The sequence below is a fragment of the Scatophagus argus genome, chromosome 2 (assembly GCF_020382885.2).
Source record: "Scatophagus argus isolate fScaArg1 chromosome 2, fScaArg1.pri, whole genome shotgun sequence".
Taxonomy (NCBI): domain Eukaryota; kingdom Metazoa; phylum Chordata; class Actinopteri; family Scatophagidae; genus Scatophagus; species Scatophagus argus.
In genome coordinates, this window is record NC_058494.1 from 24,342,561 (window position 1) to 24,370,404 (window position 27,844).

Genomic DNA, 27,844 nt, shown 5'->3' on the forward strand with positions numbered 1-27,844 from the left:
GTCTGAACAGTTTGAACGCCACTGCAGAGTTTCTCCAACCTGAAGTGAGAAGTTCTCATTGGACTGGGGCAATGTAGAGTAGCCAATTAACCTAATGTGCATGTTTGTGGGAGGAAGCCGGAGAACCCGGAGAAAACCCACGCAGGCACAGGGAGAACATGCAAACTCCACATAGAAGGGCCCAGACCGGGATTCGAACCTGGAACCCTCTTGCTATGAGGCCACAGTGCTAACCACTCCATTCAGAGAACAAATTTGATGAAATATGACATTTTGGATGACCTTTATTTTGAAATGCTACAACAGAATCAGAATCAGAGTCAAAATCAGAATTCCTTTATTAATCCCGGGGTGAAATTCTTTTTACTTACAAACATTGCAATTTGCAATTTTGCCGACCAAGAGAATGAAAATGAAATGTAGTAAAAAAAAAATATATAAAATAAGATCAAATATAAAATATAAAAAATATATGTTATTTACATTATCTATACATTTATGCATTTCCAGATAAATCTCTGTCTGTGTGTCCTTTACAGTGCAGAGTTTAATAGTTTGATGAACTTTATATTCATGTGATCGTTTATTATTGAGTGATTGGCTGAAAGATATTCTGATGTAACGTTGCCTGACATTGCTTTTATTGTGAAATCGGTTCGAGCTCGCTGTTACCATAGACTCTATGGCATAGAGTCTCGTATTTGGAGGCACTTGAAAACATTGTGAAGGCTGACTTCATCACATGTCCTGCCTGCAGCTGAGAGAAGCCTGGACGCGTCCTCACGGAGCAGGAGAAAAGATGAAGTCGGGCCTGCTGCTGTTGATCTTATCTGTCTCAGGTATCTCAGTCTCAGGTAAACGTCAGTTTATTACTCAGTTTGTTGTTAGTCAAAGTTTGCTTTTCGTGAACTGTTTTACTTTCACTATTGGTACAACATTTCAAAACAGCAAACGTGAAGACATCAGACAAAATAAAAGATAATATTTCATTAAGCACCTAGAGACAATTTTAATTGTAAAACGTGCTATATGAATGAAACTGAATTGAATTGAACTTTTATTGAACTCTTTCTAAAGGTTCGGAAGGTAGAAATTAGGTGGATAAAACATTAATAATAATAAGTTAATTAAGTTATTAATAAGTTCAACAAGATTAATTACTTTAATGCTGGTCATGTTGACATTTTACTGTTTTGATTTTAGAAAAACAAACTTGTCTGATTTAGGACTCTTTGCACGTCGTGACATGAAAAAAAACGTCATCTCGGTGAAACTGCATGATTGATGAGACTCGATCACACTTTCGGTTTTTCTGCACAGCAGACTGCGTCACATACCACCAGAAATAAAGTTTTGTTCAAGAAAATCTCAGCAGAACGACGAGTGTCAAAACTGTTCAGCACAGGAAGAATTCACCATGAGTTTAAATGTTTCACAAATCGGATAAAGTGGACTTTTATTTTTCTTTAAATGATGCTGGGTGCTTTTGTTATTTCTATTAATCATATTAATATTGCAGATTATCTTTATGACAGAAGTTTAGCTTCACAATTCATTTTCACCAACCTTAACTTTCCCAGCTGTCCCCCACAGGCCTTAAAGCATTTTAAAACGCTTACACATGTGATCATTTTCCATGCAAAGCTGAGCGAGGGAGAAAGCGGGCAAAACAACAAAAAGAAACAAATAAACACCCACACCCAACTCACTTGGCAGCGCGGACACAAGGAAAACCTCTAAATTAGTAAATTAAAACAAACAAATATTAACACTCTCAAAAACTGAGACTTGCTGACTGCCGAAGGTCTGAAATACACACAAACAATCAATATGAAGCACATTGAAACGCATTGACTGAAAGCACGAGTCACATGAACTCGTGCTTTCAGTCACAACAGCAGGTCTGCTGTTGTTCCTGTTCCACCTGCTTTCTAACCACCACTAAGTTGTACACACGAGGAAGTAATCAGTCCAAGGTCTGTGTAGATGAACATTCACTTTTTCTTCAGTTGTTGCCAGAGTTGTCAGTTGTGTCAGTTGTGTCAGTTTTGTTTTTCTTGTTGTGTAGGTTCAAAATGTTTGTTCGAGCAGCATGAGATGTGAAAGTTCTTCTGTTCTTGAGCAGAAAGCTTCTGAATGATGGCTTGATGTGCTGATAAACGTTTTTTCTTGATTTCAGCTGCTGTCTTGTCTGCAGAACGTGAACAAGTAACAAAGCGAGATGGAGAAACTGTGACTTTGCACATAAACAAAACAACAGATCCTCTTAAGAATTACCTTTGGAACTACGGGCCTCAACATTCTGGACAGGCACCTACCTTGTTTATTGTCACCAATAGGGAGGTCACTGTTGTCAATGGAACCAGATTTGGAAACAGGCTACACATAGATGTAGAAACAGGATCAATAACCATCTCTAACCTCACCACCAAAGACACTGGGGTATTTCAGGTTCAGATCTTCACAAAAAACAACAGCCTGGCACAAAACTTTAACCTCACTGTCCAAGGTGAGTGACCTCCTCACAACCTCCAATAATATTCATGTTGTGTATTTAGCCAACCACTTCATAAACTGCTCACATGTTTTTGAAGATCTGGCACAAAAAGTCTCAAATATATTACTGTTACGTGCCATTGTATATTTTGCTGTCCCTTGTATGTGTGTCTGTCTGTGTTCTAGGTGCAGTTTCCTGAGAGAAGATGCAGGGCACCTGCATCAAGCTGTGGGTGTGGCCTATATAAGTGGCTCTTTTCTCCGCCCTCTCTCTCTCTCATCTCCCTGGCACAGGATCCCAGCCTTTGTTTGTGTTAACCATCTTTTGTTGTAAATAAATATGCTTTTCTTGCATCAGATCTAGTATCATTTTACCTTAATGTGTTGTGACTTTGAGCCGGTCATAACATAATGGGGGCTCGTCTAAAGTTTAGTTTGAAGTAGGTGAGTTTGTTTTTGTTCCTCCAGACTCACGTTTTCCATTTTGTTGGTTAGTTAGGAGGTCCATGCTTGTGTTGCCACATGAGGTAGGTTTTTTTTTTTGGAGAGCTTGCCTGGTTAAGTCAGCCGGCGGGTGTTGGAGTGACCATCACCACTTTATTGTTTTGGAGCGGTAACCCTGGGGTGGCCCCCGGCGTGCCCAGGAAAGCCGACGAAGACTAGTTGAGTCTTAGTAAGTCAGATTAACAGTCTTAGTTAGAGAGGGAACCAGGTAAGCTCTAGAGTAGGTTAGTTAGGAACACCAACTTCCAAATAGTGATAGCATGTGGTGGCATGTGCTGGCCTTTGTTTTCACACACACCGTGTGCTGGGTGTAGTGTGGGGAGTTAGAGCAATTTTTTTTGATTTGCGCAGTAGATTTTGTCAACTGCTAGGCTGTAGTTGTGGTCTTTTGGAGAATTTGTGACCCTGATACTCATACATGCATGTGTGGGCTTTGTTTAGTCACATGGTTTTTGCAGGGATGACTCCATTTTCTTCTCAGTGGAGAAGAACAGTAGACTTTAGTGCTTGAGTGGTGCTGGCTCATGTAAGGGTGGCAGTAATACTATTTCTATACTGTGTGGCAAGAAATAGTTGTTGAGTAACTGCTACAATTCAGCCTAGTGTGTTTTTTGTCAGTTTTTTTGCTTATTTGTGGCCTGGTGTAGTCCGACGGTGACATTAACTGTGCTTTCTGTTATTTAATACTTTGATTCTTTAGGGAAATGTAAAATTGTGTTATGCTGGGATGTTTGTAGTTGTTTAGTGTGCTTGGTGTTTGTAGCACTTGCTCTGTGTGGTAGTGTTAGTTGGGGTGCACTAAGTTGGGCCTCTCAGTGGTAATTTGTCTTTGCGTAAAGTTAGTGTGGCATTTCATTATGGAGTTCGATCTAGAGAAGTTTAAAGAAGCTCCTACAGCAGAGCAGCTTTCTTATTGCAGTAAGGCACAGCTCATGTCCATTGCGGAGCATTACTGCATTGCATCAGCTTCTCTTAAGAAGGGTGAGCTCAGAGCTAGAGTTGTCACTGCTCTTGCTAAACAGGGAGTGCTTTCGAGTGAGTCTGAAGATTCAGACTTAAGTCACCCTTTTGAGGTTTCTACTAGTAAGACAGAGGCTGTGCAGTTGCAAACGCAGTCTGTACGTTTACATGAGTTGGAGTTACAGTTCAAAATTAAACAACTAGAAATTGAGGCAAAAGATAGAGAAGAGGGGAGGAAAATGGAAATGGAGAGGTTGCGGCTGGTACATGAGGAGAAAATGAAGGAACTGGAGCTGAGGTCAAGTGAGACGCAGTCTCAGAGTGCCAGTTCTCATGCGTCTACTGCTTCTCCTCGGTTTGATGTTGGGAGGAACATTAGTTTAGTTCCTCATTTTTCTGAAAAAGAAGTGGAAAAATACTTTTCCCATTTTGAACGTGTAGCCACCACATTTGAATGGCCTAAAGATGTATGGACGCTGTTGCTGCAGTGTGTTTTATCAGGTAAAGCACAGGAGGTCTATTCTTCGTTAACACTCACCCAAAGCGCTGATTATGAAATTGTTAAAGCAGCCATTTTGCGGGCTTACGAGCTGGTCCCAGAGGCCTATAGGCAGCGATTTAGAGGTTTTCGTAAGATTGACAAGCAGACTTTTGTAGAATTTGCCAGAGAGAAGGAAATTCTGTTCGATAGGTGGTGCACATCTCAAAAAACTGAAACTAGAGAGCAACTTCGCGAGTTGGTACTCCTGGAAGAATTTAAAAACTGTGTTCCTGAGGCAGTTGCAACCTATTTGAGTGAGCAGCGTGTGTCCAAAGTTGGGGACGCCGCTGTACTTGCTGACGAATATGTTCTGGCTCACAAAGGGGTCTTTAATGATAAACATCTTGAGGCTAAGAACCATGCTTTTACTCGTCCTCTTCGCTTTAAGGCTAGCAGCAATGGTCCTGGTTCTTCTGTTTTTGCTTCAAGGCCTGCTAGTTCTGGCTCTGGAAACTCTGAGAGGATTTGTTTTTTTTGTAAAAAGCCTGGTCATGTCATAGCTGATTGTCATGCTCTCAGTAAAAAGCAGAAAGCTGCTAAGCCAGTGGCATTGTTGGCTTCAGTGTCACGTCTGCCTGGTGGAGCTAATTGTCTCAGTCACTTCGCTGAAGACAGGCCTGGGGTGGGAAAAGGTCTGAGTAAGTCCAGTGAGAACAGCACTGAGTCTGATCTTTTTGCACCTTTCCGTATGGAGGGGTTGGTGGCCATCTCTGAGTCAGATAAGTTTGTCCCCGTTCGTATTCTAAGGGACACAGCAGCCGCTCAGTCTTTGTTGGTGGAGGGAGTTTTGCCCCTCTCTGAAGAAACTTCTACTGGTGAAAATGCTTTGGTGCGGGGGTGTGGTCTGACTTGGATTGAAGCCCCATTGCATGTTGTGTATTTACAGTCTGGGTTGGTTACAGGCTCTGTGGCAGTGGCTATTCGCCCTGAACTTCCTGTGGAAGGAGTGGACATGATTCTGGGGAATGATTTGGCTGGTGGGGAGGTGTTCCCTACACCCATTGTTGTGAACAACCCAGTTGGCTCTAGGTCTGTTAACCAAGGTGATCAGGCATCTCAGATGACAAAAGTCTTTCCTGCTTGTGTGGTAACTCGCGCTCAGTCACGTAAGGTTGAAGATGTGGTAGATCTTTCAGAAATGTTTATTGCTCCATGCAAAGAAACTGTCGAGAATGTGCCTGCTGGTCCCTCTGCTGCTTCTGAGTTTACGGTAGCTAAGCAGTCTAATGATTCCACTGTATCTGAGACTATTGAGGTTACATTGTCCAGTCCTGTCACCTTGTCTGATGAGTCTGAGGCTCAGTTAAAGGTTGGCAGGGAGCAGTTGGTAGAGGCTCAGAAGGCCGATCCTTCCTTGGCTAAGTGTGTAGCAGCAGCATTGCCTAAAGATGAGATGGGTGCCTCTCAAGTGGCTTACTACTGGGAGGATGGTATCCTCATGCGCAAGTGGGCTCCTTCAGCTGATGACAGTGAGTGTAATGATGTACATCAGATTGTTGTCCCTGCTGGTTACCGGGCACAGATATTGAGCTTAGCTCATGATAATGTTTTGTCTGGTCATCTAGGGATAGCTAAAACTTACTATCGCATATTAAAGCATTTCTTCTGGCCTGGTTTGAAACGTGATGTTTCCCAATATTGCCACTCATGTCATACATGTCAGTTGGTTGGGAAACCAAACCAAGTGATCCCACAGGCTCCACTTCATCCTATACCTGTGATGGGGGAGCCCTTTGAGAGACTCCTCATAGATTGTGTTGGCCCGTTACCCAAGTCAAAATCTGGTCACCAGTTTCTCTTGACCTTAATGTGTGCTGCAACTCGATACCCTGAGGCAATCCCACTGCGTTCTCTTAAAGCTAAGGTGGTAGTAAAAGAACTGATGAAATTCTGTACCACTTTTGGGTTGCCAAAGGTAATTCAAACAGACCAGGGTACTAACTTTATGTCGAAAGTGTTTTCTCAGGTGTTGGAAGAGTTGGCTGTGAAACATCAGGTCTCCAGTGCCTACCACCCAGAGAGCCAGGGGGCACTAGAGCGCTTCCACCAGACCCTGAAGACAATGTTGCGTGCTTACTGTCTTGAAACTGGTAAGGAATGGGATGAAGGTATACCATTCCTGCTTTTTGCTGTTCGAGAGACAGTTCAGGAGTCACTGGGTTTCAGTCCTGCAGAATTGGTATTTGGCCACACAGTTCGTGGACCGTTGAAGTTGTTGCGTGAGCAGCTGATGGGGGTTACTTCTCCTGTCCAAAACGTGCTGGACTATGTCAGTTCTTTCAGAGAACGTCTTCATCATGCCTGTGAGGTAGCGAAAGAATCACTGTCTGGCTCCCAATCTAAAATGAAGGCTCACTTTGATAAGAGTGCTATTAGAGTTAGACGCAGTTTTAAACCTGAAGATCCTGTGCTGGTTTTTCTTCCTATTCCTGCTTCAGTGCTTCAGGCCAAGTTTACTGGCCCTTATGTAATTGAAAAGAAACTGAGTGAAACAGATTATGTTATCCGTACTCCTGATAGGAGACGAAAAACTCGTGTATGTCATGTGAACATGCTCAAGCCCTACTGTGCCCGGCTCAGTGAACCTACCCATTCCCCTCCAGCTAAGGTGTTGCCTGTAGCTTTAACAGCAGTACTGCCATGTTATTCTCCTCAGGATGATGATCTAGTGATGCAAGATGATCCTGTTCTGTGTGCTCGGCTGTCAAACTCTCAAGTGTTGAGTGATTTGGAGAATTACTTGTGTCATCTTTCTGGGACAGATAAGAGTGACATTCTCAAGTTAATTGAAAGTAATCACATGCTGTTCTCAGATGTACCGACCCAAACCACAGTGTTACAGCATGACATTGACGTTGGTGACTGCCCTCCTATTAAGCAGCATGCCTACCGTGTGAATCCCACCAAAAGAGCTCAAATGCAAAAAGAGGTTGAGTACTTGCAACAGCATGACCTGGCTGTTCCCAGCTCCAGTGCCTGGAGCTCTCCATGTTTATTAGTGCCAAAGTCTGATGGAACATCACGCTTTTGTACTGATTTCCGGAAACCTAATGCTGTAACTAAACCAGACTCTTTTCCTCTTCCTCGCATAGAAGATTGCATCGATAGAGTTGGAGCTGCTCGCTACGTCACCAAGCTGGACCTGTTAAAGGGCTACTGGCAGGTACCTTTAACGCCACGTGCATCTGAGATTTCTGCATTTGTGACACCAGATAGTTTCATGCAGTACACGGTCATGGCATTTGGTATGCGCAATGCCCCTGCCACCTTTCAGCGCCTTATGCAAATAGTGCTGTCTGGTGTGGCAAACTGTGAAGCCTATCTTGATGATGTGGTGGTCTATTCTGCTGACTGGCAATCCCACGTGGAAACCTTGTCTGTTGTGTTTCAGTGCCTGCAGGATGCATCCCTCACCCTGAATCTAGCAAAATGTGAGTTTGCCAAGGCCACCATCACTTATCTTGGCAAGAAGGTTGGTCAGGGACAAGTGCGGCCAGTAGATGCCAAAATAACAGCTATTGCTGAGTTCCCTGTTCCCACCACTAAGCGGGAACTGCGTCGCTTCCTTGGGCTAGCTGGTTATTATAGAGGGTTCTGCCGTAATTTTGCTGCCATTGTGTCTCCTTTGACTGATCTCCTTAGCCCCACCAAGGATCTATTGCGGGACACCAATTGTGAGCTGGCTTTTCAGTCCGTGAAAGCTTTTCTCAGCTCTTCTCCAGTGTTGTCGGCTCCTAATTTTGCAGTTCCATTTAAGTTGGAGGTTGATGCAAGCGGAACTGGTGCTGGTGCTGTACTGCTGCAGGAGGATTCCTCGGGTATCGATCACCCTGTTTGTTATTTTTCTAAGAAGTTCTCTGCAGCCCAACGTAGGTATAGCACTATTGAAAAAGAGGCTTTAGCCATGCTTTGGGCCCTCCAACATTTTGAGGCTTACGTTGGCTCAACACCACAGCCGGTGTTGGTCTTTACTGATCACAACCCTCTAGTCTTTCTAAGCCGTATGTACAACCACAACCAACGGCTCATGCGGTGGGCTCTTATGGCCCAGAACTTTAATATAGAGATTCGGCACAAGAAGGGGTGCGATAATGTTGTTGCTGATGCCCTCTCTCGTGTAACCTAGGAGGTTGATGCTGACAGCAGGGCTGTCATCTTAAGGGAGGGGGTGTTACGTGCCATTGTATATTTTGCTGTCCCTTGTATGTGTGTCTGTCTGTGTTCTAGGTGCAGTTTCCTGAGAGAAGATGCAGGGCACCTGCATCAAGCTGTGGGTGTGGCCTATATAAGTGGCTCTTTTCTCCGCCCTCTCTCTCTCTCATCTCCCTGGCACAGGATCCCAGCCTTTGTTTGTGTTAACCATCTTTTGTTGTAAATAAATATGCTTTTCTTGCATCAGATCTAGTATCATTTTACCTTAATGTGTTGTGACTTTGAGCCGGTCATAACAATTACTAAAGTCTTGAGTTTTACTGACATTTCTGCAGAGCTGAATGTTCTCACTACTATTTTCGCTTTTGTTTTCAGATAACAATGTTATTCCTGTTAACGTTTTGGTGGGGAACAATGTGACACTGGACCCTGGAGTAAAACAGCTGCAGAAAGAACATAAAGTCTTTTGGACACTGGGAGAGGACTGCAGTGGGAAGCTAATAGCTCATTTGAAAAACTTTGAGATCTTTATTGAGGAAAGTTTTAAGGATGTTCTGCAGCTGAAGTCACAGACTGGTGCTCTCTCCATTATTGGGGTGACAAAGAACCACACTGGCTTTTACTGCGTCACGATGCTGCTGGGTTACAACCTCCGTGAACAGATAAAATATTCAGTCAAAAGACAATATTCAGTCAGAGTCTTTGGTAGGTGTTTCATCAATAACATTTCACACTTTTTGTCTCCTTCAGTTTTAACTTCTTACTCAGAGGAAATCTGATGAACAGTCTAAGATGGGTGTGCAGCAGGTGGATAGAAACACATAAAATAATTTATGTATGGATACTTACTTCATTATTATTGTGAAACAACTTGTTGAAAACCAGAAAAATTATTGTTGAGAGGTGAATATGTTTTTATCACTCATCCCAACACATAATATGGAAATCTGGTGAGAAACGTCAGCTAGTGGTTATGATGAGGCGAAATTCAGACAGGAAGTAAACAAAAAAGTGAGCTCCTACATGCAGCTGCAGCACAGAAGCCCTCTGGTTGTAGATGTTACAGTAGTAATGTCAGCTGATTACCATAAAAATACACCAGACTCTAAACATATGTATGAGACAGACAGTAATTTAATACTGTCAGAGACTCTCTGCACCTGCTGCTTCTTCTGAAATATTATAAGCAAAACAACATGATGCATTTTATACTCAAAGTCCCATCATGAACCCGATCAACTTTTGCACCAATTATTAAAGAGCCATAAGCAGTACCAGAGACTGATGATACAGTTCATAGTTGTCAGTCAGTCAGTAGGTGCTGTATGTAAGATAGACATTTCTGATCACTGGACACTTTAATGTGCTGCAAATGGTCAGCCAGTGTAAAGTATGATTGGATGTTATGAAACCACTCAGCAGCCTTTCTTCTTCTCTTGTAGAACCTGTTTCTGAACCGCACGTCTCTCGAGATACAACACGTTCGCTGAACGATGGCAGCTGCTCCATCGTCTGTTCTGAGAAGAACGCACCTGAAGTTACCTTAGCCTGGTACAGTGGAGGGTGGGAGATCAACCACACCAGCAACAGTGACGTCTGCACCAACCTGACCCTTCCTCTGGAGATCCAAAGTCAGCATGAAGCAAACTACAGCTGTGAGGCAACCAACCCTGCCAGTAGGAAGACAGTTAGTGTGGACTCCACACAGTGGTGTCCACCTCACAGTGCAGGTACACATCCTCCCCTCTCCTCATGCTGTTTCCTCAGAAATGATGAAATGAGAATCAACTCACTTTGTAATTTGATGGCATGTTTGTGATATCATCAAATTAAGTAGCAATTACAATAAGAATAATCACAATAATAATGATAATGATAAAAAGGTAAATCATTCTCATTCATTCACAGGTATTACAAATATTGGAATAGTTCTCGCTATTAGTGTACCAGTTGCTGCACTGGTGGTTGTACTGGTGGTTGTGGTGTGTGTGTGCAAGCGAAGGCGCAGAAAGTATGTAAATGCAATTTACAGTTCAATTTCTAATAAGCTTTTTTTTCATATTTATCTTCCTTGACTTTAATTTTAATATCTTGTTTCTAATCTTCTCTTGTTTGCAGAGAGGCTACTGATTGTTTTTGTATGAGAAATATGGCACAAGAGACGCCACCTCAGAACAACCAAGTTTCAGAGGTATCCATACAAGAGACTGTCAACCAGTCTCACACACACACACACACTCACATTATCTTTCCACATCTTTCATAAATGTAAGTGTGTATTGAGTCCCACATTTGTCAAAGTGTCACAAGCAGCTTCAGACCATCAGGTGCACCTGCAAGCTGACCAGGAATGTAAAGTAAAAACACACATGAACATTTAACATGAAAAACATAACAAATGTATTTGTACACTGTATAATGTACTCAGACGCTACTATGAAATCATAATTTGAGTTGCGTTCAAACTCCTTTACAATTTTTGGATTCCACATCTGAACAAAATATGTCTGCATGTGTTTCTATACTGAAGAAAATATTCCACTTAAACACAAAAATGCATTTATGACATATAATGTGATCGTCTTTCAGGGCAGTTCTGAGGCTACGGAAGAACAAGGCCTGCTGCTAAACGGATGAGGAAGATTTGACAGCATCAGCATTAATGAAGTGACTGATGTCTGCTTTACCATGTCAGCCAGCACACCTCCAACCCTTTCTGTTCTCACTGAGAGTGTGTGTGTGTGTGTGTGTGTGTGTGTGTGTGTGTGTGTGGTACCTTTGCTTATTGTAACGTGTCATCATTGTTCTTCATGTAAACTGTTATCCTATGTGACACTGATTAATTCCCTGAAGAGCAATATTTTAATTTCTTTCTAACTCTGGAATGCTGTCTCTGTTAGAAATAGAAACTGTAAATGATTATTGGTGTATTCATGGTTGAAATTATTCCTGGTGTCTCTGATCTGGCATTTATATTGATATGTTGTCATTCCTGCTTCACAGGAGAATCTCCCGTCTTTGTTAAAATGTTATTCCAGACTGTTGGCATTACTGAATATTCAGACCGCTGAAATACATTACAACTCAGTGAAGAATTATGTCTCCTCATCATTCCTGTGTCCTGGCTGATACACCATCCTGTTGACTCTCACCATCTAAACGAGTCATTAAGAACATTTCTTCCTCCATGAGTATATGAAGGGTCAGTGTTGTAAATAAATTCTCTCATCCACATGACAGAAGTGGACTCTTTTGGTGTTTAATATCAGAAGTTCCCTGCAGTTGACGTCTTGTCTGTAAATAAGACATATATTCATGTTTTCCAAACTCGTGGCCACACCTTTGCCACGATTTGTTCCTTGCTGTAGGTTCCCTTATGAGGCTGTAACGAGTGCACAGTTAAGGTCACGGTGGAGGTGCAGGGTCAGAATTATAAAAGATGTACAGAAAGTGGATAACTCAAGCTGACTACACTGAGGGAGAGACATTTTTAATCTGGCTGGTGTTGTTTTAACCTTGTGGGCCTTGTGTGTGTGTGTGTGTGTGTGTGTGTCATCATGGCAAAATGTGGTCCTCTGTAACATGAACTACCACAGTTTGATGTCTGAAAACTACAAGAGGCCCAACATTTGTTTTGTTGTAAGGGTCACAACAAGAAAGCAATGTGATATATTCACAGTGACATAAATGAAGAACGACTCCTACATTCACAGTTTTCAGTATTCCTGCGACTGCTTAGGAGAAAAAAAATGTCCCGACACAAGAGGGGGCTGCTGCACCATCAGCTGACCTGCACCATCAGCGACGTGTGCTGCAGCCTCTCAATAATGCAACACATTTGTGTTTCAGCCAAACTTTTCATGCCCAACATTCATTTTTAAGACCAGCAGGAATTCATCTTTGTTATAAAGGTTGTTGAAATAATAGATAGAAACAATAGAAAATCTATCTATCTATCTGATTAGCTCTGGCTTGATGTAAGAAGTCCATCTCTTTATCTGCTGGCCGTCTGAGCGTCTTTACCAGCTTGGTGCTGACTTGGTTTGCCAGCGGGTGCAGGGTGGATGACACACACGGCTTCATCAGAGTTCATCGCTGAAATCAAACGATGCTGATGAGTGCAGGCAGTGGGGGCCAAAGCACAAAGCTGGAAGAGGCTAAAAGGCTCCACACTGCTGGGGGACACTGCAGAGTGGGGTGATAATCCTCTGTGGGTTCATGTCCACAAACGACCCCTGTCACATGACACAATCCAGAGCCAGGAAGAGTTTTTAGTTCAGCTTCACTCTCTGTCTCACATGATTTGTTTCCAGTCACACTCTGCATTGGCAAACTGGACCAAACAAACACTAATACACATAAACAACAAACAGAAAGAGATGAACATGTTGTGCCAAAACATTTGAGCATCTCAATACAAGGCAGGTTGTTTCCAAAGAGAATCAGATGGACGGTCGCGATCACAGGTGACCCAGGGAGATCCAGTGAAGACACCAAAGGGGAGCTGCGAGTGGTGAACGGAGGAGGGAGGCTGGGGTGGACCTGAGACAGTGAAGTCTCACAACATCACAATAAATCCAGCAGAGTACTTGGCTTGAACTATTGTTACCACAATACGTAACAGAATCCCCAGGATGAGACGGACCGAATGAGGCGGTCTCAGTGCAGTGCAGTCTTGGGGTGGAGAAGATTACAGGAGATGAGTGGCAGGTGTGCAGGTGAAGAGGCACACACACACACACACACACACACACACTAAGAGAGGGAGGTCCAACCATCCCACCATGAGTTCAGGATGAGCCCCACAGGAAAACATGACCTGATCGCCCCCTTCGCTGCTCGTCATGTTAACTGCTTTCCTGCCTGTACAACATCCACTGCACGTCAGCCCGTCCTGGGTGAGGGATCCCTCCTCTGTTGCTCACCCTGACGTTTCTCACATTTTTTCCTGTTAAAGGTTTTTTTGGGAGTTTTTCCTTAGTCGATGTGAGGGTCGAAGGGCAGAGGATGTTGCTATGATGTTATGTTAAGCCCTTTGAGGCAAACTGCTTGTAAAAATGGGCTGTACAAATAAAGTTGTCTTGTCTTGTCTTGTTTTGTCTTGTCATGAGCCTTGGAGGTTTGAACTCTCAGTATGAATAATGTGAAACTAAAACTGTAAAACTGATTGACAGTGTGGACTTTGGAGCAGCATTAAATCTTGATAACAGAGAGTTTTAACTGGACTTTAATATTGGAGAAGACAATCCACAAATATGTAATAAAATCCACAAAAAGAAAATCACCATTCAGTTATGACAGTTTAACTTCCCACCACTGACTTGGAGGAGTTTGGCTGGGAGGGAAGAAAAAGAGTTCAAGTCAGGTCAGATCGTTTACTGCAAAGGAAACAAACGAGCTTCCTGTCCAATGAGATCCTTCCTTTGCTTTTCGTGATGAATGCCAGAGCTTTCCTTTGGTGAACCATAAGATACCTGCTGCAGTGTGATTCACATCACAACTATTCATCCAACAAGCCGTTACTTGCCCAGCCAGCCTCCCAGGCAGCCTTTGTGTGCCTCTACCTGCTGGGTAGAGGTAGAGGCAACAAGGTCGTCATCCTCACTACCAGATATTTGTGGAGACATATGAGTAGCTGAGGATGTAGATGGTAGCTCATCCTGAAGGGATGTGACCTGTGTAGCTGATGAGGTAGATGTGAGGTCTTGTCTAGCAGGGGAGGAGGGTGGCTCATCCTGACCAGTGGCAGAGGATGATCCAAAATATTTCAGAAGTGCCCCTGAAAGTGCAATTGAAACTGACATCAAAAGACCGTAGACTAAATTATAACTCTTAAACAAAACATCCATGAATTGCAAATTTAAATAAACATGTCCTTACATGCTAAATGTCTGTCATTAGATGCTATTCATTAAATAAATTCATCTATCTTTCAGGGAGGAACAATTAGCTCCTTGGTTACTGCCTCCAAATCTGTGCTTGGCACACTTAGTTATGTTTTGTCGCAAAATAGAGTTGTAGCGAATGGCAAATGTTCATCTTTGAAACTACCTACACATATGAAAATTCTGTTGGCTAATTACAGGACCCAATGTGATGGAAATAAATAATAACTGAACCTGTAACAGTTTTGTTGCAAAGCACAGCCTTATGGTGAAATTAGATCTGCTGTTTGTTAAGACGAATTACTGTTGTATAAGAACAGTGAGCATCATAGCAAGAAGGTTAACAAACATATCTTTTGCTCGTTTCTCCTCTTCTTCTTTTCCTTTTTTCCTAAATTGGGCCCCTGATGGCTTTAACCTTTTTCTGTCCAGCTCTGCGTTGACTCAGCACTCGCCAATCAACAGATTTCCCAACGCTGTCACTCAGGACCAGGAGTCGAGACTATTCACCTTGGTGAATTGGTTTAATCGTTTTTATTTGACCGTTTCACACAATTAAGAAAAACAAAAACGTGCAGGAGTTATAGGCCTGTATTTATAATGTTATGAATGAAATGTGCGTTATATGGAAGAAAGTCAAGGTGTGACTGACTTTAGCCATTTCATACAGTGGATTCCCCCCCGCCCGTTCAATCTGGGAGAGACCCAGAGGTGACCTGTCCCCGTCCCCCTCCCCCTCCCCTTTACCTTTGTCACACACAGCGCAGAGCACGACACCTTCTCAGCAAGCAGGTGCGCCGGCAGCTGCAGGGGGCGCCACTTTGCCGATTCACCACACAGTGATGTGACAGGTAACAGAAAACCAGGTAGCGGTGCAGATTTTTCTTTATTTCCGCGCTCGTGCCACCCCGTTTGTCATGCTGCCACGAGCCCGTGCCTACAACCGCGAGTGCCTGGACGCGTCCTCACGGAGCAGGAGACAAGATGAAATCGGGTCTGCCGCTATTGATCCTATCTGTCTCAGGTATCTAAATGTCGATTTATTACTCAGTTTCTTGTTGATCAAAGTTTGCTTCTCGTGACGGTTTTACTTTCACTATCGGTACAACATTTCAAAGCAGCAAACGTGAAGACATCAGGCAAAAGAAAAGATAATATTAGTTGACACTCTGATAATTGGCTGATGAAGTGATAATGAATGACGATAATGTTATTGATGAAGATAATATTTATTACAGAAGTTTAGCTTTACGATTCAATTCTTCACAATAACAAAAAAGAAACAGAAAAAGAAACAACTAAACATTAGAAAAAGGCAACAACCACATCCGGCTCATTTGGCAGTGCGGACACAATGAAAATCTTTAAATAGATAATTAAAAATAAACAAATATTAACACTGTTTAAAAATTACCTTATTACAAAATATAAAAATACATCCCAAACAAACTTGAAAACTTTCAAATTCCTGGTAAAGATAATCTTTATGACAGACGTTTAGCTTCACAGTTCATTTTCATCAACCTTAACTTTCCCAGCTGTTCCCCATAAGGCTTTAAAGCGTTTTAAAACATTTACACGTGTTCATTTTCCATGCAAACATGAGTGAGGTAGAATGAAGGCAGAATAACAATTGAAATAAACAAGTAACAAAAAAAACAAATAAACATTAACAAAAATAAGGCAACACCCGCATCCGGCTCATTTGTGTAGTGGAAAATTATTAAGTTACAGTCTGTTATGGGAACTTGTTATGTTGTCCTGTAGACGCACTGTTCTTTGATTGTCAACAGACATGAAACAGGAAATATGGTCTGCTGGTTAGATTGGACAGGAGTGTGCAACATAACGGGACGTGAACATCCTGGGCCTCTGTGTCATAGAATATCAGTGAAGACTCTGAGAGACAGGAAACATCCGGGGGGGGGATGGGGGGGGGGGGGGTACAGAGTAAAAGACAAAGAGAATTTTACAGTTTGCCTAACTGTATGATTGTCTCTTCTTGGCCAAGTTCAAATAGATATTGTCTCACTGAAGTTTTTGTTAATTTCCATGACACTTGGCAGTGCAGACACAATAACAAATAAATAAAAATAAACAAATATCAACACTCATTAAAAATATATGGGTTAGGGTATATAAAATATGAAAATACATCCCAAACAAACAATGAAAACTTTCAAATTCCTGGTACATCAAACTCTTTCCTGCCGACTAGCAGCCGCCTTCGGCACAGCAGGGAAGGAGGTCTGAAATACACACAAACAATCAACATGAAGCACATTGAAACGCATCGACTGAAAGCACACATGAAAGAGTCACATGAAAACAACAGCAGGCCTGCTGTTGTTCCTGTTGCACCTGCTTTCTAACCACCACTAAGTTGTACTAAGTTGGAAGCAATCAGTCCAACGTCTGTGTAAACGAATATTCACCTTTTCTTCAGTTGTTGCCACAGAGTTGTCAGTTGTGTCAGTTTTGTTTTGCTTTGTTTTTTTATGCTGTGTGTTGTTTGTTCGAGCAGCATGGGATGTGAAAGTTCTTCTGTTCTTGAGCAGAAAGCTTCTGAATGATGGCTTGATGTGCTGATAAACCTTTTTTCTTGATTTCAGCTGCTGTCTTGTCTGCAAAACCTGAACAAGTAACAAAGCGAGATGGAGAAACTGTGACTTTGCACATAAACAAAACAACAGATCCTCTTAAGAATTACCTTTGGAGCTACGGGCCTCAACATCCTGTTCGGGTAATTACCATCGTCACCAATGGGGAGGTCACTGCTGTCAATGGAACCAGATTTGGAAACAGGCTACACATAGATGTAGAAACAGGATCAGTAACCATCTCTAACCTCACCACCAAAGACACTGGGGTATTTCTGGTTCAGATCATCACAGAAACAGGAATCCTGACACAAAACTTTTACCTCACTGTCCAAGGTGAGTGACCTCCTCACAACCTCCAATAATATTCATGTTGTGCATTTAGCCAACCATTTAATAAACTGCTCACATGTTTTTGAAGATCTGGCACAAAAGTTCTCAAAAATATCACTAAAGTCTGGATATTTACTGACATTTCTGCAGAGCTGAATGTTCTCATTGTATTATTTTTGCTTTTGTTTTCAGATAACTATGTTATTACTCATAACGTTTTGGAGGGGAACAATGTGACACTGGACTCTGGAGTAAAACAGCTGCAGAAAGAACATAACGTCTCTTGGACACTGGGAGAGAATTTCAGTGGGAAGCTGATAGCTTGGTGGAAAAACTTTGAGATCTTTATTGAGGAAAGTTTTAAGGATGTTCTGCAGCTGAACCCACAGACTGGTGCTCTCTCCATTATTGGAGTGGCAAAGAACCACACTGGCTTTTACTGTGTCACAATACTGCTGGGTGACTACCCCCACATACTGAGACAACATTCAGTCAGAGTCTTTGGTAGGTGTTTCATCAATAACATTTCACACTTTTTGTCTCCTTCAGTTTTAACTTCTTACACAGAGGAAATCTGATGAACAGTCTAAGATGGGTGTGCAGCAGGTGGATAGAAACACATAAAATAAGCTCCTATATGCAGCTGCAGCACAAAAGCCCTCTGGTTGTAGAGCCAGTGTAAAGTATGATTGGATGTTATGAAACGACTCAGCAGCCTTTCTTCTTCTCTTGTAGAACCTGTTTCTGAACCGCACGTCTCTCGAGATACAACACGTTCGCTGAATGATGGCAGCTGCTCCATCGTCTGTTCTGAGAAGAACGCACCTGAAGTTACCTTAGCCTGGTACAGTGGAGGGAGGGAGATCAACCGGACCAGCAACAGTGACGTCTGCACCAACCTGACCCTTCCTCTGGAGATCCAAAGTCAGCATGAAGCAAACTACAGCTGTGAGGCAACCAACCCTGCCAGTAGGAAGACAGTTAGTGTGGACTCCACACAGCGGTGTCCACCTCACAGTGGAGGTACACATACTCCCCTCTCCTCATGCTGTTTCCTCGGAAATGATGAAATGAGAATCAACTCACTTTGTAATTTGATGGCATGTTTGTGATATCACTACACCAAATTAAGGAGCAATAACAATAAGAAGGATCATAATAATAATGATAATGATAATAAGGTAAATCATTCTCATTCATTCACAGGTCTCATGATGATTGTTGCAGGCGTAGCTGCAGGTCTACTGGTGTTTGTACTGGTGGTTGTGGTGGTTGTGGTGTGTGTGCGCAAGCAAAAGAGCAGAAAGTATGTAAATGCAATTTACAGTTCAATTTCTAATAAGCTTTTTTTTCATATTTATCTTTCTTGACTTTAATTTTAATATCTTGTTTCTAATCTTCTCTTGTTTGTAGTGAAGCTACTGATTGTTTTTGTATGAGAAATATGGCACAAGAGACGCCACCTCAGAACAACCAAGTTTCAGAGGTATCCATACAAGAGACTGTCAACCAGTCTCACACACACACACATTTGTTTGCTTCATAATGTACTCAGACGCTACCATGAAATCATAATTTGAGTTGCGTTCAAAGTCCTTTACAATTTTTGGATTCCACATCTGAACAAAATATGTCTGCATGTGTTTCTATACTGAAGAAAATATTCCACTTAAACACAAAAATGCATTTATGACATATAATGTGATCGTCTTTCAGGGCAGTTCTGAGGCTGCGGAAGAACAAGGCCTGCTGACAAACAGATGAGGAAGATGTTTGACAGCATCAGCATTAATGAAGTGACTGATGTCTGCTTTACCATGTCAGCCAGCACACCTCCAACCCTTTCTGTTCTCACTGAGAGTGTGTGTGTGTGTGTGGTACCTTTGCTTATTGTAACGTGTCATCATTGTTCTTCATGTAAACTGTTATCCTATGTGACACTGATTAAATCCCTGAAGAGCAATATTTTAATTTCTTTCTAACTCTGGAATGCTGTCTCTGTTAGAAATAGAAACTGTAAATGATTATTGGTGTATTCATGGTTGAAATTATTCCTGGTGTCTCTGATCTGGCATTTATATTGATATGTTGTCATTCCTGCTTCACAGGAGAATCTCCCGTCTTTGTTAAAATGTTATTCCAGACTGTTGGCATTACTGAATATTCAGACCGCTGAAATACATTACAACTCAGTGAAGAATTATGTCTCCTCATCATTCCTGTGTCCTGGCTGATACACCATCCTGTTGACTCTCACCATCTAAACGAGTCATTAAGAACATTTCTTCCTCTATGAGTATATGAAGGGTCAGTGTTGTAAATAAATTCTCTCATCCACATGAGAGAAGTGGACTCTTTTGGTGTTTAATATCAGAAGTTCCCTGCAGTTGACGTCTTGTCTGTAAATAAGACATATATTCATGTTTTCCAAACTCGTGGCCACAGCTTTGCCACGATTTGTTCCTTGCTGTAGGTTCCCTTATGAGGCTGTAACGAGTGCACAGTTAAGGTCACGGTGGAGGTGCAGGGTCAGAGTTATAAAAGATGTACAGAAAGTGGATAACTCAAGCTGACTACATTGAGGGAGAGACATTTTTAATCTGGCTGGTGTTGTTTTAACCTTGTGGGCCAACCAGGCAGAGCTGAGCCACAGGTGGCCACAGGTGGCCACAGATCCACAGATGGATTCAGTGAAATCCCATGCAGCCGTGTGGTTGGTCTGCTTTGCTTTCACACTTCAAACAAGCCGTAGCGGAGTCGGACCAGGACCGTCCTTTAATGCTTTTGGATGGTCACAGTCCAGCCACACAGTCCAGAGCTCCACACATCAGCCCAAGCAGCAACACAACAAGCACACGCAGCAGAGTTCAAACCGAACCAAACAGTTTGGGCACAAAAGCACCTCAAGACTTGGTTTAAAGCGGCAGCTCCAGTTAGTCAGTAAACACCAAATTAACTGACATTAGCAGAGACTCAGTGTTTAGTTTAAATATTATTATAATTATTTAATTCTTTGAGTTGTGGCTGTCATTTACTCAAATATTCACTGACGTTTCCATGGAAATCTGAAGACGGCCTCATCAGTGATAAAGTATGAAGTTATGGTGCCCTCTAGTGGCAGCATTTAGGACATGCATGGTGAAATCCTGCTGCTCCCTGCTTTAAAACAATTATTTCTCATATATTTTATTTTTTATTTATTCAGAAGTGTCTTCAGTTACGGCCACTCTGTCTTAACAAGCATTCAGTCACAAAGAAACAGCTGAGTTTCAGTGCGACTAACACACACTAAATTAAGAAGTCAACGTAGGAGTTATTTATAAAGTTAGACTTTGTTTAAAGTTTTAGTTGTAAATTTAATTAGCCAATTATGAGTAACTTTGATTACTTTAAGATTAGATTAGTGATTTGATTTTTTGATAATATTCTTTGTTAGTTATTTGTTTTGGATATTTAAATTTGCAAAGTTAAGATTTTGGCTCATTTTTTGGGAATTGGCCACCTGAGGTTATTTGAGGCACCTTGATGATTTTCTTTGTTCTTTGGTTTTTTTTTTATTAATTTTGAAATATATCACAACAGAAAGCAAGATCTGGTCTGGACATTCATCCCCACGGTGCATCAGCAGCCTTTTGATTATGTTTGGTTTAAAGTTTACTTTGTTTATTCTGGACAAATGGCCACTATGGTCATTAAAGCATGATGATGCATCCTAACAAAATATGATAACGTCATCTGATGTTTAGATTCAGATTATTCTTTTAATAAGGACCTTGAGTAAATAAGAAGAAAGCACCGAGAACTGAGAAGTGGGTTTGAACATGTGGCTCGGGACAAACTGCCAGTTTGTCACAGTCCAGTTTGAAACTGGATTTTAACAAGTAAAAACACCACAAAAACTTCAAAGTACAAAGTGCAGTTTGAACAGTTTGAAGCCACTGCTGAGCTTCTCCAACCTGCTGTGACTTGACGGATGTTCGGCCTTCGCTTCTGGTGTCAGTTAACAAGCACGCAAGTTGGACTTCATCAACAAGAACCACAAGTCTGATGTGTGGGAGCTGAGAGACAACATCTCTGCAATCTAAAGCAAAAGAAAAACCGAAATCAAACTTAAACAAGCAGCCATTTGAGAAGTGAGAAGTTCTCATTGGACTGCACGCAACAAAAACTCCTGAAGTCAGCAGTCAGACGGTCTCAGGCTTTTATTCAATGCCAATACAAACAACTAAACCAAAGTGAAGTCCAGTCTGGTTTCCAGTCCACTGACAACAACACAGACACGACATGAACCCTGCAGGTCAGCACTTAACATTGAGATACAAAAAGTGTGTGCAGCCACGCATGTTTGCACATCACAACACAAACAACATAAACAGGAAATCCATCCTTTTGAAAAAAAAATAAAAGTAAAATCAGACAGATTTGTTAGGACGACTGCTGCTTTTCTCCAGTTTACAAACAGTCAATAAACAATCTTCAGCTCAACCTCCCGCCTTTCCCGGCACGTTTTCTGTTTGTCGGTGGTTTTCTAATGTATTCGAGCCAATGCAATCAGACAGCGACGTGCATCCGACGTCATCCCACCGACTCCTGTCTTCGGACGTTTGATTTATTTGCTTATTTCATCATTTACGTCATCATGTGAAAATATATGTTGAGGCCCAGTGAGGTTTGGTGCCAGTGAAACACACAGCGCCTGACTGAGTGGATTTTTCTGCATCAGCATGTTCGTCTTTCTGCTCTGATCGGACTTTCCCTGCGGTCAAGTCAGTTGTTGCCAGTCTGTTGGTCAGACATGCAGAGAAGCCTGGACGCGTCCTCACGGAGCAGGAGAAAAGATGAAGTCGGACCTGCTGCTGTTGATCTTATCTGTCTCAGGTATCTCAGTCTCAGGTAAATGTCGGTTTATTACTCAGTTTCGTGTTGATCAAAGTTTGCTTCTCGTGACGGTTTTACTTTTACTATTGGTACAACATTTCAAAGCAGCTAACGTAGAGACATCAGACAAAAGAAAAGATAAGATTTCATTAAGCACCTAGAGACAATTTTAATTGCTGTTTAATTGATGCTGTATGAATAAAATTGAACTGAACTGAACTGAACTGAATTGATGATCAGTTGACACTCTGATAATTGATTGGCTGATGACGCGCCGTCTCTGTTTATTGAACTCTTTAAAGGTTCGGAAGGTGGAAATAAGGCGGATAAAGAAAATTAATAAGTTCAACAGAATGAATTACTTTCTGATGTTAATTTTACTGTTTCAGTTTTATAATTCATCTCGGTGAAACTGCAGCAACCATGAGACTCGAACCCACTTCTGTTTTTTTCTGCGTCACATACCACCAGAAATAAAGTTTTGTTCAAGAAAATGTCAGCAGAACGACGAGTGTCAAAACTGTTCAGCACAGGAAGAATTCACCATGAGCTTAAATGTTTCACAAATCAGCTAAAGTGGACTTTTATTTTTCTTTAAATGATGCTGGGTGCTTTTGTTATTTGTATTAGCTGCCCCCCACAAGACTTTAAAGCTTTTTAAAACGCTTACATGCTTACATGCTTACAATCGAAATAAACAAATAGCCCAATAAAATAAAATAAAATAAAACAATGAATATTTAAAAAAAGGCAACCGCCACATCCGGCTCACTTGGCAGTGCGGGCACAATGAAAACCATCCATCCATCCGCTTATCCGTCAGGGTCGCGGGGGGTCTGGAGCCTGTCACAGCTGACTACAGGCGAGAGGTGGGGTTCATCCTGGACTGGTCGCCAGCCAACCGCAGGGCGCAATGAAAACCTCTAAATAAGTTAATAAAATTGAACAAATATTAACATTCTTTAAAAAATACTTTATTTCAAAACATGAAAATACACAATATTGCCAAAAATATTCTTTTATCTTCCTATACACACATATGGACTTAAGTGGCATGACGTCCGCTCCACCCTTTGCAGCTAGAACACCTTCAGGTCTTCTGTGAAGGCTTTCCAAGGTTTAGGAGTGTGTTTATGGGAATTTTTGACCGTTCTTCCAGAAGCACATTTGTGAGGTCACACACTGATGTTGGACCAAAAGGCCTGGCTCACAATCTCTGTTCCAGTTCATCCCGAAGGTGTTGGATGGGGTTGAGGTCAGGACTCTGTGTGGGCCAGTCAAGTTCTTCCACACCAAATTCGCTCATCCATGTTTTTATTTGAGCTTTGCTTTGTGCACTGGGGCACAGTCATGTTGGAACAGGAAGGGGTCATCCCCAAACTGTTCCCACAAAGCATGGAATTGTCCAAAATCTCTTGGTGTGCTGAAGCATTCAGAGTTCCTTTCACTGGAACTAAGGAGCCAAGCCCAGCTCCTGAAAGTCAACCCCACACCATAATCCCCCCTCCACCAAACTTCACACTTGACACAATGCAGTCAGACAAGTATCGTTCTCCTGGCAACCACCAAACCCAGACTCATCCATCAAATTGCCACATGGGGAAGCGTGATTCGTCACTCCAGAGAAGGCATCTCCACTGTTGTCGAATGCGGTTGTTACGTGCTTTACACCACTGCATCCGACGCTTTGCATTGCACTTGGTGATGTGTGGCTTGGATGCAGCTTCTCAGCCATGGAAAGCCATTCCATGAAGCTCTCTACGCAGTGTTCTTGAGCTAATCTGAAGGCCACATGAAGTTTGGAGGTCTGTAACAACTGATTCTGTGGAAAGTTGGCGACCTCTGTGCACTATGCGCCTCAGCATCCTGCGCCTCAGATTTTATACACCTGAGGCCATGGAAGCGATTGGAACACCTGAATTCAATTATTTGGATGGGCGAGTGAATACTTTTGACAATGTAGTGTACATCCCAAACTAACGTTGAAATACCTGGTACATCGATCTCTTTCCTGCCGACTTGCAGCCGCCTTCAGCACAGCAGGGAAGGAGGTCTGAAATATGAGAGTTGTTGGTTGTGTCAGTTTTGTTTTGTTTTGGTTTGGTTCTTTGGTTGTGTGGGTTCAAAATGTTTGTTCGAGCAGCATGGGATGTGAAAGTTCTTCTGTTCTTGAGCAGAAAGCTTCTGAATGATGGCTTGATGTGCTGATAAACCTTTTTTCTTGATTTCAGCTGCTGTCTTGTCTGCAGAACCTGAACAAGTAACAAAGCGAGCTGGAGAAACTGTGACTTTGCACATAAACAAAACAACAGATCCTCTTAAGAATTACCTGTGGACCTACGGGCCTCAACATCCTGTTTGGGCAATTACCATCGTCACCAATAGGGAGGTCACTGTTGTCAATGGAACCAGATTTGGAAACAGGCTACACATAGATGTAGAAACAGGATCAATAACCATCTCTAACCTCACCACCAAAGACACTGGGGTATTTCAGGTTCAGGTCTTCATAGAAACTGGAAGCCTGACACAAAACTTTAACCTCATTATCCAAGGTGGGTGGGTTGTGCATTTAGCCAACCATTTCATAAACTGCTCACATGTTTTTGAAAATCTGGCACAAAAGGTCTCAAAAATATTACTAAAGTCTTGAGTTTCACTGACATTTCTGCAGAGCTGAATGTTCTCATTGTATTATCTTCGCTTTTGTTTTCAGATGACAATGTTAATACTCATAACGTTTTGGAGGGGAACAATGTGACACTGGACCCTGGAGTAAAACAGCTGAAGAAAGAACATCAAGTCTTTTGGACACTGGGAGAGAATTTCAGTGGGAAGCTGATAGCTTGGTGGAAAAACTTTGCGATCTTTATTGAGGAAAGTTTTAAGGATGTTCTGCAGCTGAACCCACAGACTGGTGCTCTCTCCATTATTGGAGTGGCAAAGAACCAGACTGGCTTTTACTGTGTCACGATACTGCTGGGTTATGACCCCTACATAATGATACCATATTCAGTCAAAGTCTTTGGTAGGTGTTTCATCAATAACATTTCACACTTTTTGTCTCCTTCAGCTTTAACTTCTTACTCAGAGGAAATCTAAACATATGTATGAGACAGACAGTAATTTAATACTGTCAGAGACTCTCTGCACCTGCTGCTTCTTCTGAAATATTATAAGCAAAACAACATGATGCATTTTATACTCAAAGTCCCGTCATGAATCCGATCAACTTTTGCACCAATTATTAAAGAGCCATAAGCAGTACCAGAGACTGATGATACAGTTCATAGCTGTCAGTCAGTCAGTAGGTGCTGTATGTAAGATAGACATTTCTGATCACTGGACACTTTAATGTGCTGCAAATGGTCAGCCAGTGTAAAGTATGATTGGATGTTATGAAACGACTCAGCAGCCTTTCTTCTTCTCTTGTAGAACCTGTTTCTGAACCGCACGTCTCTCGAGATACAACACGTTTACTGAATGATGGGAACTGCTCCATCCTCTGTTCTGAGAAGAACGCACCTGAAGTTACCTTAGCCTGGTACACTGGAGGGAGGGAGATCAACCGGACCAGCAACAGTGACGTCTGGACCAACCTGACCCTTCCTCTGGAGATCCAAAGTCAGCATGAAGCAAACTACAGCTGTGAGGCAACCAACCCTGCCAGTAGGAAGACAGTTAGTGTGGACTCCACACAGTGGTGTCCACCTCACAGTGCAGGTACACATCCTCCCCTCTCCTCATGCTGTTTCCTCGGAAATCCATCCATCCATTTTCTATACCGCTTATCCGTCAGGGTTGCGGGGAGCTGGAGCCTATCCCAGCTGACTATGGGCGAGAGGCAGGGTTCACCCTGGACTGGTCGCCAGTCAATCGCAGGGCCAACACACAAAGACAGACAACCACACACTCTCACACTCACACCGAGGGGCAATTTAGAGTAGCCAGTTAACCTAATGTGCATGTTTTTGGTGTTGTGGGAGGAAGCCGGAGAACCCGGAGAAAACCCACGCAGGCACAGGGAGAACATGCAAACTCCATACAGAACGGCCCCGACCGGGATTCGAACTTGGAACCCTCTTGCTATGAGGCGACAGTGCTAACCACTGCTCCACTGTAATTTGATGGCATGTTTGATATATCACCACACCAAATTAAGGAGCAATTACAATAAGAATAATAACAATAATAATGATAATGATAATAAGGTAAATCACTCTCATTCATTCACAGGTCTTATGACGATTGTTGCAGGCGTTGTTGCAGGTCTACTGGTGGTTGTGGTGGTTGTGGTGGTTGTGGTGTGTGTGCTCAAGCAAAAGAGCAGAAAGTACGTAAATGCAATTTACAGTTCAATTTCTAATAAGCTTTTTTTTCATATTTATCTTTCTTGACTTTATTTTTAATATCTTGTTTCTAATCTTCTCTTGTTTACAGAGAGGCTACTGATTGTTTTTGTATGAGAAATATGGCACAAGAGACGCCACCTCAGAACAACCAAGTTTCAGAGGTATTCATACAAGAGACTGTCAACCAATCTCACACACACACACACATTATCTTTCCACATCTTTCATAAATGTAAGTGTGTATTGAGTCCCACATTTGACAAAGTGTCACAAGCAACTTCAGGCCATCAGGTGCACCTGCAAGCTGACCAGGAATGTAAAGTAAAAACACACATGAACATTTAACATGAAAAACATAACAAATGTATTTGTTTGCTGTATAATGTACTCAGACGCTACTGTGAAATCAGAATTTGAGTTGAGTTCAAAGTCCTTTCCAGTTTTTGGGATCTAAATCTGAACAAAATATGTCTGCATGTGTTTCTATACTGAAGAAAATATTCCACTTAAACACAAAAATGCATTTATGACATATAATGTGATCGTCTTTCAGGGCAGTTCTGAGGCTACGGAAGAACAAGACCTGCCCTCAAACACATGAGGAAGATGTTTGACAATATCAGCATTAATGAAGTGACCGATGTCTGCTTTACCATGTCAGCCAGCACACCTCCAACCCTTCCTGTTCTCACTGAGAGTGTGTGTGTGTGTGTGGTACCTTTGCTTATTGTAACGTGTCATCATTGTTCTTCATGTAAACTGTTATCCTATGTGACACTGATTAATTCCCTGAAGAGCAATATTTTAATTTCTTTCTAACTCTGGAATGCTGTCTCTGTTAGAAATAGAAACTGTAAATGATTATTGGTGTATTCATGGTTGAAATTATTCCTGGTGTCTCTGATCTGGCATTTATATTGATATGTTGTCATTCCTGCTTCACAGGAGAATCTCCCGTCTTTGTTAAAATGTTATTCCAGACTGTTGGCATTACTGAATATTCAGACCGCTGAAATACATTACAACTCAGTGAAGAATTATGTCTCCTCATCATTCCTGTGTCCTGGCTGATACACCATCCTGTTGACTCTCACCATCTAAACGAGTCATTAAGAACATTTCTTCCTCCATGAGTATATGAAG

General features: G+C 42.1%; 2 protein-coding genes across 8 annotated transcripts; both read left to right on the forward strand.

Annotated features, from left to right (window-relative positions):
- The first annotated feature begins 698 nt into the window (after positions 1-698).
- On the forward strand, positions 699-11,748 carry LOC124050057. 7 transcript variants are annotated; one of them, XM_046372204.1, is made up of 8 exons: positions 699-854; positions 2,180-2,509; positions 9,029-9,358; positions 10,096-10,383; positions 10,562-10,664; positions 10,772-10,844; positions 11,243-11,333; positions 11,424-11,748. In XM_046372204.1, the coding sequence occupies exons 1-7, from the start codon at positions 743-745 to the stop codon at positions 11,288-11,290; spliced, it is 1,284 nt and encodes a 427-aa protein (XP_046228160.1). In that variant the 5' UTR covers positions 699-742; the 3' UTR covers positions 11,291-11,333; positions 11,424-11,748. The 7 variants fall into 7 exon arrangements, 6 of the variants coding, with proteins under 6 accessions (XP_046228160.1, XP_046228156.1, XP_046228151.1 ...); XM_046372200.1 differs by having other exon boundaries at positions 11,243-11,748; XM_046372195.1 differs by having other exon boundaries at positions 10,772-11,748.
- A 3,661-nt stretch (positions 11,749-15,409) lies between these two features.
- On the forward strand, positions 15,410-27,738 carry LOC124053465. Its single transcript, XM_046378646.1, has 13 exons — positions 15,410-15,562; positions 17,151-17,474; positions 17,664-17,975; positions 18,207-18,494; positions 18,678-18,777; positions 18,885-18,957; positions 22,217-22,364; positions 24,581-24,904; positions 25,066-25,377; positions 25,785-26,072; positions 26,586-26,682; positions 26,790-26,862; positions 27,255-27,738. Exons 1-13 carry the CDS (start codon positions 15,523-15,525, stop codon positions 27,300-27,302), a joined length of 2,427 nt encoding a protein of 808 aa, XP_046234602.1. The 5' UTR covers positions 15,410-15,522; the 3' UTR covers positions 27,303-27,738.
- Positions 27,739-27,844: the final 106 nt, after the last annotated feature.

Coding starts and splice junctions, on each gene's coding strand:
- LOC124050057 (XM_046372194.1), top strand. CDS start 5,190: ATGGAGGGGTTGGTGGCCATCTCTGAGTCAGATAAGTTTGTCCCCGTT. Junction 7,665..7,892: donor TGTTAAAGGGCTACTGGCAG/GTACCTTTAACG, acceptor GTTGTGTTTCAG/TGCCTGCAGGATGCATCCCT.
- LOC124053465 (XM_046378646.1), top strand. CDS start 15,523: ATGAAATCGGGTCTGCCGCTATTGATCCTATCTGTCTCAG. Junction 18,495..18,677: donor GTGTCCACCTCACAGTGGAG/GTACACATACTC, acceptor ATTCATTCACAG/GTCTCATGATGATTGTTGCA. Junction 25,378..25,784: donor ATATTCAGTCAAAGTCTTTG/GTAGGTGTTTCA, acceptor CTTCTCTTGTAG/AACCTGTTTCTGAACCGCAC.